The sequence below is a fragment of the Aphelocoma coerulescens genome, chromosome 26 (genome assembly GCF_041296385.1).
Source record: "Aphelocoma coerulescens isolate FSJ_1873_10779 chromosome 26, UR_Acoe_1.0, whole genome shotgun sequence".
Classification (NCBI taxonomy): Eukaryota; Metazoa; Chordata; class Aves; order Passeriformes; family Corvidae; genus Aphelocoma; species Aphelocoma coerulescens.
Window position 1 is genome coordinate 5,702,410 of NC_091039.1, and position 8,993 is coordinate 5,711,402.

The following is an 8,993-nucleotide window of genomic DNA, read 5'->3' on the forward strand; positions in this document are numbered from 1 at the left end:
GGCCGGCGGCCGCGGGGAGGAGCCGCCGCCGTTGGGAAGCCATGAGTCACCGGCCCGCCTCCCGCCCGCCTCCCCGGCAGCGGCGGCAGCGCCCGCACCGCCACCGCGGGCAGGGGACGCGCATCCGAGCGGGAGCGGCACCGCGGGCAGGGGACCCGCATCCTACCGGGAGCGGCATCCCGGACCGGGGACACGAATCCGACCGGGACCGGCACCACGGGCAGCGGGTCCGCATCCTACCGGGACCGGCATCCCGGACAGGGGACGCGCACCCCACCCACAGCGAGACGCGAGCGCCGCACCCGCACCCGAACCGCACCGGCATCAGCGGACCCGCACCGGGACCCGAGAAACGGATCCGCGCCCCACCCGCACCGGCATCAGCGGACGCGCATCCCACCCGCATCGGGTCCCCAGGCCGCCGGCGCCCGACCGGGACCGGCATCCCGGGCAGTGGATCCGCACCGGGATCGGGCATCCCATCCACGCCCGACCCGCACCGGCATCCTGGGCAGCGGAGCCCCGCCCGGCCGGCACCGGCACCGGGAGCCCGCTCTGCCGCCCCTGCAGTCGGTGCCTCCCCCGCTCATTCCCGGAGCCCCTCAGCCACCCCCGAGCATCCGCCTCGCACCGGGATCCCTCCTCCACACCTGCTGCCGCTGCCTTCTGCCCGGGTGCCTTCCCCATCCATTCCTGGAACCCCAAAGCCATCCCGGAGGATCCGCACCGGGACCGGGACCGCCCCCGCCACACCTGCAACTCCTGCAACTGCACTCCAATTCCTCTCCATCCACATCCATCCACATCCATCCGTATCCATCCACATCCATCCACATCCATCCGCCCACCCCCTGAGCCCCTCCGCCATCCCGAGGGGCTCCGCACAGCCCCCACTCCCTCCCTTTGGGGTTAAAAAGGATGAGGACGCCACGCACGGGATGAGCTGGCAGCACCCAAGGCTCCAGGCGGGATGGATCCCCTCGGGATAACCTCTGCAGGCACTGACTTCCATAGGGATTCACAGCTGGGCTGGGAAGAGCTTTTTGGGGGTGAAGGCAGAGCGGGATTTTCCCGCTGGCAGAGCCCCCGCTGCTCCCGGACGCGGCTTCATTATCAGAGGAAATAACAGCGTCACATGGCCGCGAGAGGAGAATGCCCCCCTCCAAAGCTCCCGGCTGGCCGTGCCTGAAATCAGCTCAATGGACCATGGAGACCTGGGGAAAATCATTTAAGGAAGGGGAGGGGGGCGGAGGGGACAAAAAAACCCCGCCAGGCAGTTTCCCGTGTTTCTAAAAATAGCGCGAGCCCTGTCCGTGTTAATAGGATGGGCATAATTGCTGCCGCGCTTTGCTGGGCTGAGCGTGGCCTAATTGCTCGGCCGGAACGATCTAATCCGGGGTAGCGGTGCCCCGCAGGCAGGGCCGCCGCATCCAGCGGGAAATTGCCCCCGGAGCAGGCGATTAGAGGTGTTAATAAGCCCGGCTTAAGGGGCCCGGCAGCGGCACCGAGAGCGGCTCTGGCGGATTTTTCCTTCCGCTGCTTGAAACGAGTGCGCGGAATTGGAATAGAAAGGGATCCACGAAAAAAATACCCTGGTTTAGGCCAGGCTGAGCACTTTCCAGCTGAGGGGCTGTGGCAGAAGGCGCGGTGGGGGCTGAAGTCACCTTTCACATCTTCCCATCCTCTCGAGTCTTCTCCAGCCCAGAGCCTTGGCTGTGGAGAACAGGTTTGGAAATTTCCAAGTGGAATTTTGAAGGGAAGGGAAGGGAAGGGAAGGGAAGGGAAGGGAAGGGAAGGGAAGGGAAGGGAAGGGAAGGGAAGGGAAGGGAAGGGAAGGGAAGGCTCTTGCCGGCATCTCTGCGCACCCAGAAGGTCGTGGATGTAGCTCCAGCCCCGACCTGAGCAGATTCCCTCTTTTCTGAGTGTCTCTCCCATCCCTCCCATCCCTCCCTGCCGCCGCTTCCGAGCTCCCGGGGTTTCCTGTGCTGATGAGCGGCTGCTCCGGGCGTACTCAGGAAACGCTGCAGGAGAGGAGATATTCGTCCCTTCCCTCCACCCCCCGGCCCTGAAGAGCCACTGCCACCACCCCCGTGTTGGAGGCGACAGAAAAAACCCACCACATCCCACCCACAGGAGCCTGAATTTTCCCACCCCCGGGAACCGCCGGGGTTGTGCATCCCAGCACGAAGAGGTTTAAACACTCCGCGGCTGCAGAGAACCTCCCAGGAGGGACAAACATCCGCCCCAGCCACGTCCCCTCCGCTCTGGGGCTGCCGTGGGGCAGGGCAGGGATGAGGATCCGGGCTGGGAGCAGAGGGGAGGCTGCTGGAAGGGTCACCCAGCAGCCACCGGCTCGGTGCTGGCAGGAGAATCCCCCTCCCAACCATCCCTGCAGCTGAGAGGGAATTTGTCAGCTCTGGGAGCTCTTCATCAGCAGTGGAATTGCCAGCACTGGGAATTCATCACCAGTCCCTGCTGGCTGCAGCACTGGGGGTGAGGAGCTCCTGCCAGCAGCTGCTCTTCCATGGGTAAACCCTGACTCGCTCCAGGCCCTGCTCCAGGAGCTGCTTTCCCTGAGGATCATGGCACTCCCAGCACCTAAACTGGTCAAACTGGAGGCGAGACCGTGTTCCCTTGACGTTGGGAGCGCTCGGATTCGCGGCAGCACTGGGAATGCCCCCCCCCAGCTGGCAGCACTGCCCTTCCCTCCCTCTAGGCCGGCTGGCATAGGGCTGGCAGCTCCAGGGGCATTTCCACATCCAGGGCAGAGACAAAACTCTGGCTTTTCATGGAAGCAGGCCCTGGGACAGGAACCACCTTCCCGTGTGCCACAGACCCGCAGCACCTTCCCCTCCCCACAGAGCCCCCGCAGAGCTGAGGCACAGCCCCATCCCTGTCCCCAAGGGAGCATCCAGGGGTCCTGAGACCACCCCATCTGCAGAAAGAGCTTTGCAGAGCCCTTGATTTGCCCACAGGAGATGCGGTGGCAGGAGCTGGGAGGGGGCTGCACCCTTATGGGATGGAAAGACACAGACGCAGTGGTGGCTCCTGGCAGAGGGACATTTGTGGCCCAGTTCTCTAAATAAAGGTTTCTGATCCCCTCCTCAGCAAGACCCAGCCCCACTCAGCCTCCTGTTGCTTTAAATTGTTTAATATTAAAGTCAAGAAGAGAGAGACAGGGCTAACACCAGCTAAAACTATCATTAAACACTGATTATCCCCCCCCCCAATTAAGGAACAGCACAAACCGTCTCAGCCCATCCCTCAGCCACACCAGCAGCAAATCACCGTGTGCTGGTCCTGCTATTGCACATCGTCCCCAAAACGCCCGGAGGGGCTGCTCCAGCCGCAGGATCCCGCTCGCATTCCCAGAGCCGCTCCAGGCTCAGCTCTCGGCAGCAGGAGAGGCTCCCGGGAAGCGGCGCGGGGGTTTGGGAGTGGGAGCAGGCGAGGTTCGCAGTGACGAGAGAGGAGGTGGCAGAGCTGGAAGGAAGCTGCTGTTCCCTCACTCGCGCTTCCAATCGCTGCTTCCCGGGGCTCCTCCTGCCCCCGGGCTGGGTCTCCACACCCACTCCCGGCCCCCCCGGCCCCTCCCGGGTGGTCAGCGGGCGGTGGCGAAGCCGATGCGGTTGTGGCGCCGGTCGAATTTGGTGTAGTAGTGGCCGATGAAGGTGGCGCCCAGGATCCAGAGGGGACCGGCCGGAGGGGGAATGTCCAGCCCGGAGAAAGCCACCACGCACACGTCCTCGCCGTACTGGGATTGCTGCGAGAAGGAGACCCGCAGGGTGATGGAGGTGGTGGGAGGAGGAGGGTCCCTGTGTCACCCTGTGCCCCAGCTCCACGATGTTCCTTCCTCGGGAATCACGGGATATCCCGAACAAGGATCATCAGGCCCAACTCCTTTCCCTGCACAGACGTCCCCAAAATCCCACCCTGTGCCTGGGGGTGTTGTCCAAGCGCTCCGTGAGCTCTTGGTGACCACTTCCCGCTGTTCTAGTGTCCACCCCCCCTCGGGGTGAAAAGCCTTTCCTGATATCCAAATTCCAACAAAAAGGATCCCTGCCTGTCCCTGCTCACCCCAAATCCCCCCTAAACTACCCAAAGGAGCAGGGACAGCTCGCTCTGGTGCACGTGGACACCTCCACCTAACAAGAGGGTTTAGGGAAAGCAAGGAGCATCATTCTGGGGCTGATTTTGGCTGATTTTGGGGATCCAGGACACGCAGGATGCCGCAGGAGGGCTGCACTCACCCGCAGGACGTAGGCCGGGCCGCTGAGGCCATAAACCTTCCCTCCCAGGTGGAAGGAGATGTTGGGCAGCTGAGGCACCTGCTCGCAGTCCACCACGTACTGCAGGAGGAGGGGACAGCGCTGGCACGGGGCACAGGCAGCCAGCGGGGACACGGAGCGGGGCTGGCGGTCACTCACCTCTCCTTCGGCCACCTCAGCCGCCCCAATGGCTTTCATGAGCACGGACACGGGCCCGGCGGGGCCGGTGATGTAGGAAGCCCCCGTGTCCACGGCCACCGAGCAGCCTTCCCTGCAGAACAGGATCTCGGCCCCTACGGACACCCTGGAGAGGGGAGGGTGGCCCTGAGTGTCCCGTGGTGACACCAAGGGTGCTCCCGGGAATGTCACATCCACCCCCAGCCAGGCATGTGCTGCTCCCGGCTTTTCCAGTGTGGAATCTGAGCTCCGTCACGTGCAGGGTTTATTTTTTGGGGATGGTTTTTTTTTTTTTTTTCCGGATGAAACAAAGCGGGATTGTTTCAGTGCCTCCCGCTCCTCCCGCGGGACGAACGGGGGTTAAACTCTTCCAACTGTAGCTCCCAAGTGGAATCTCAGCCCACGGCGGTGCCACCCCCTCTGCATTCCCAGCTGCTCCCGGCTCCTTGCTGAGCCTGGAGGAGCTGGAGGAGCCCACCCCGCTCCTCTCCAGACGGGGGAAAAGCATCCGGCAGCAAAAACATCCTCCTTGGAGCGCCTTCCCTGAAGTCCCACCCTCACACAGCCGCGGGGGCTGCGGGGTGCAGCCTTGGACCTGCCAGTGCTGGGCTAATGTTGGATTCGGTGGCCCCAGAGGCCATTCCCACCTAGATAATCCCGTTTTTTGTGATTCCCCGCATCCCCGGACCATCCAGAGGCTCTCCCCGCCCTCACCCCTTCATGCTGATCTGCCAGAAGCCGCTCCTGCTGACGTTCAGGTAGTGGAAGTCCCCGGTGTAATAGGCGGGGTCGCTGCCTCCCAGGATGATTTCCCCACCGGCTTTCAGAGGAGCGTTCCTGGCGTGCCCAACACAGCGGGAGTGATTCCCCTTCCCCCCAAAATCCCAGCCCGGCAGGGAGCAGCCGCAGCCACGAGGCTCTGCTGGCAGCAGCCGGAGCGGCGTCAGCGCAGAGCGGGGACAAGGAGGTGGCACATGCAGGGCTCCGGGTGGGTGTGCGGGCTCCTGAGGGGAGCAGGAATGCGGGAAGGGCATCCTGGGGCTGGCAGAGGGATCAGGGGACCCCGAGGGGCACGGCGGGGCTGGCAGTGGGTGGCCTCGGGAGCATTCGTGCTTTGGGTCTTCTTACTTGGAAGCGCTGCAAAGAGAGGGATGCTCCGTGAGGCTCCGGGGGCAGCGGTGTCCCCAGGGAGCCCAGGGGACACAGGTGGCACCCAGAGGCCCGGGGGACTCCAGTGGCATCCAGCTGCCCCTAAATCCAGCAGCACCGAGTGGGATTTAGGGGGGTATTTGGGGTCTCTCTGTCACTGCGCGGTTCCAGGTTGATGTTTCTGGGGCCAGTGGGGAGTGCTGGGGTGGGGAGCAGAATTCCTGCTCCTCCTCCCGCTGCTCCAGTGGGTTTGGGGATGCGGGGATGAGCACGGCAGCTTGGGGCAAGAAACGGACGGAGGTTTGGCTGCTGCTGCAGGGGTTTTTAAAGAGAATTTTTTGGGGGGGAGGGTTAATTTTTTTTTTTAATTTTGCCAGTGGAAACACCAAAGCCCCTCCAGGCTGGGATTGCTCCAGCCCCTCTCACCGAGCTGGTGGCCGTACAGTGACAGTGACAAACGAGCCGGGAGCGGCCACTCCCTGCCCCGGCAGCTCCGGATCAGCGTCCACTCTGCTCTGCCTCTTGTGCTGCCTCATTCCACCCCAGCTCCTCCAGGATCCTCCATTTCCCTCCCAGTGCAGATCCTCCAGCATCCCCCATCTCCTCCCCTCTCTCCCTCTCCAGCTCCTCCAGGATCCTCCATCTCCCTCTTTCCCTCCCACCCAGCTCCTTTATGATCCCCTTTTTCTTTCCCTCTCTCCCACCCCAGCTCCTCCAGGATCCTCCTTCTCCAGCTCCTCCAGGATCCTCCATCTCCCTCTTTCCCTCCCACCCAGCTCCTTTACGATCCCCTTTTTCTTTCCCTCTCTCCCACCCCAGCTCCTCCAGGATCCTCCCTCTCCCTCCCACCCCATCTCCCCCAGCCCCTCCACGGCTCTCCCCCAACCCCAACCCACAAACCCGCCCCCTAAAACCCGATCCCCGCAGGCGTCCCCGGCTCCTCCAGCACCCACCGGCTGTAGTAGACGGAGAACACGTCCTCCTTGAGGATCTGCTGGGCCAGGATGCGGTCGAAGACGGGGGTGATGCCATCGATGGCCTGGCTGGGGTAGCCCATGCCCAGCACCCCGTCGAACCGGGCGAAGATGAAGGGGAAGGCGGGCAGCGCCGTGGCCTCGGCGAACACCTGGATGATGGGGATGTCCGACACCTGCGGGGGGCACGGGGGGCACTGCAGGGCACTGGGAGGGCTGAACCCAGCCCAAAAAACCCCCCCGTGTCTCCTGGTTGAGCCAGTGGCTCCGGGTGCGTGGATTTTGTGGATTTTGTGGATTTTGTGGCTTCCAGGGCTCACCATGACGATGTCCTGGCTGAGGACGCCTTTGACACTGCCGGTGCCGTAGCGGATGGCGAAGCCGGTGCCGTTGGCGATGTAGGTGCGTGACTTGGAGGAGTCGTAGCGGCTGTGGGACACTGGGAACGGGGGAAAAGGGGCATCCCAGAGGGGCACAGAGCATCTCTGTTCCCCCCAAAATCCCCTGGGGTGTAATGAACCTACCCTGCCTCAATGCCAGGGGTCGGGATACCAACAGAGAGAAAAAATCTGTCAAAAAAGAGACCCTCCCCTCCCCCTCCAGCCCTCTCTGAGCAGCCCGGGGGTCGCTGAGGTTTTGTGGGGTCAGCCCCAGCCCCGGTCGTGCCCCCCTACTCACCACAGGCGCTGTAGAGGGGGGAGCACTTGTAGGATGGCACCCACAGGTTGGCCGAGCCCGTGTCAAACACCACCTTGAAGGTCTGCGCGGGGGTCCCGATGCTGATCTCACCGAAATATTGGGTCTGGAGGGGACGGGGAGCATCCCTGGGGTGCAGCTCGGGCGGGGAAAGGGCTCCCACCGAGCCGAGCTGGGGTTGCCGGGTGGCACTGGGGTGACATCGGGGTGACAAATCCTCCCCCGGGCGGGGACACACTCACGTCCAGGTAGTTGGTGAGGAGGGTGGGAGCGGTCCCGTTGCGGGGACCGTCCCCTCCGCCGCGTGTGCCCCGGCGCAGCTCCGGGAACACCTCCCACACCTTCACCCCCATCTCGTGCAGCGTCTGGCGGATGGAGGGCATCCTCCGCAGCGCGATCCTGGGGGGCAGGACGGGGCTGGGATCCTCCATCTCCCTCTCTCCCTCCCACCCCAGCTCCTCCAGGACCCTCCATCTCCCTCTCTCCCTCCCACCCCAGCTCCTTCAGGATCCCCTATCTCTTTCCTTCCCACCCCCAGCCCCATCACGGCTCTCCCCCGACCCCAAGACACAAACCCGTCCCCTCTGTCATTGCGACGCCCTAAAACCCGACCCTAAAGCCCTCTGGCACCTTCCAGCGGCATTCCCTGCCTCGGGAACTCCAGCCGGGTGGCTCTAGATGGCAGCAGCTCCCCGCCGCTCCCCCTCTGGGTCCCGCTCCCACCGCAGGATGCGCCCGAGCCCACCCAGGATACCGAGGCGGGTGGGGGCGGCAGGAGGGACCCGCAGACCCCAAGCCCGGCCCCAAACTCGCTGCACCTCGGTTGTTTGGGATTCGGGGCGCTCCCAAATTATTTAGGTCGGGAAAGACCCCCCGCCCCCGGGCTCATGGAGTCCCACCATGACCATGCGGTGCTCGAGGAAGAGGAGTGAGGAAGAGCAGAAGAAGAGGAAGAAGGGGGTTCCCAGAGCCCCTCACCCTCCGCTCCAGCCCCCGGGAAAAAAAGGGGGGGACAGCACCGTGAGGGCCACACGGACCCCAGCTACCTCTGCAAAGCCTGGGCTGGCCAGGGGACTAAAGTGGCGCCCCAGGTGACGGCCAAGAGCAGCAGGTACCGCTGCAGCCTCCCGCTGGGTCCCGCCGGCATCGTGTCCTCCCCTGTCCCCTCCCTGCCGGCAGCTCCGTCCCGTCCCATCCCGGAGGGGAGGATGCTTTTATAGCCCGGGATCCTCCATCCCGGCGGGTTTCTCCTCCCCTGGCAGGGGGAGGGCTGGGAATCCCATGGGTGACACCGGGCAGGTGGCCGGGACAGTCCCCGCGGAGGGCGGCGGGGTCAGGAGCCCCCCGTGCGCGGGGGGAATGGGACAAGGGGAGCTGCGGGTGTCCGGGAGATGGGATCCCACATTCCTTGGGGTTAATTGCTCCCCGGTTACTCCAGCACGGGGTGTGAAGGGTACAAATCCCTGCTGGTGCCAGCTGGGAGAGCTGCTGGGGGTGCTGGTGGTGGTGGTGGCACAGGTCCGGGTGACAGCCTGGCCAAGGAGGTGCCCCCAGGCTCCACCTGCGGAGGAATGACGGGATTTTCCCCAAGGGAATGGAATCGGCAAAGGACACTCGGCCATGACCCTGTTGGCCATGGACACACCAAGGGAAGACCCCCCAGCCCTCTCTGCCCTTTTGGGGGATGCTCTGGGGAACCCCCCCAGGCCCGGCTCTGTTAAACCAGGGC

General features: G+C 64.1%; 1 protein-coding gene across 1 annotated transcript; it reads right to left on the minus strand.

The window, feature by feature from the left end:
* Positions 1–3,135: 3,135 nt before the first annotated feature.
* On the minus strand, positions 3,136–8,419 carry REN (renin). Its single transcript, XM_068995777.1, has 10 exons — positions 8,311–8,419; positions 7,507–7,663; positions 7,247–7,370; positions 6,889–7,007; positions 6,548–6,744; positions 5,574–5,582; positions 5,160–5,282; positions 4,428–4,572; positions 4,251–4,349; positions 3,136–3,763 (listed from the first exon to the last, which is right to left on the minus strand). The coding sequence occupies exons 1-10, from the start codon at positions 8,409–8,411 to the stop codon at positions 3,602–3,604; spliced, it is 1,236 nt and encodes a 411-aa protein (XP_068851878.1). The 5' UTR covers positions 8,412–8,419; the 3' UTR covers positions 3,136–3,601.
* Between the last annotated feature and the right edge of the window lie 574 nt (positions 8,420–8,993).

Bases quoted from the DNA above. Each gene is read 5' to 3' on its own strand.
- REN (XM_068995777.1), bottom strand. From the start codon at position 8,411: ATGCCGGCGGGACCCAGCGGGAGGCTGCAGCGGTACCTGCTGCTCTTG. The intron at 7,008-7,246 runs GTGAGTAGGGGG...CCCCGTTCCCAG, and splicing joins CCCCCTCTACAGCGCCTGTG to TGTCCCACAGCCGCTACGAC. The intron at 3,764-4,250 runs GTGAGTGCAGCC...TCCTTCTCGCAG, and splicing joins GCCCGGCCTACGTCCTGCGG to CAATCCCAGTACGGCGAGGA.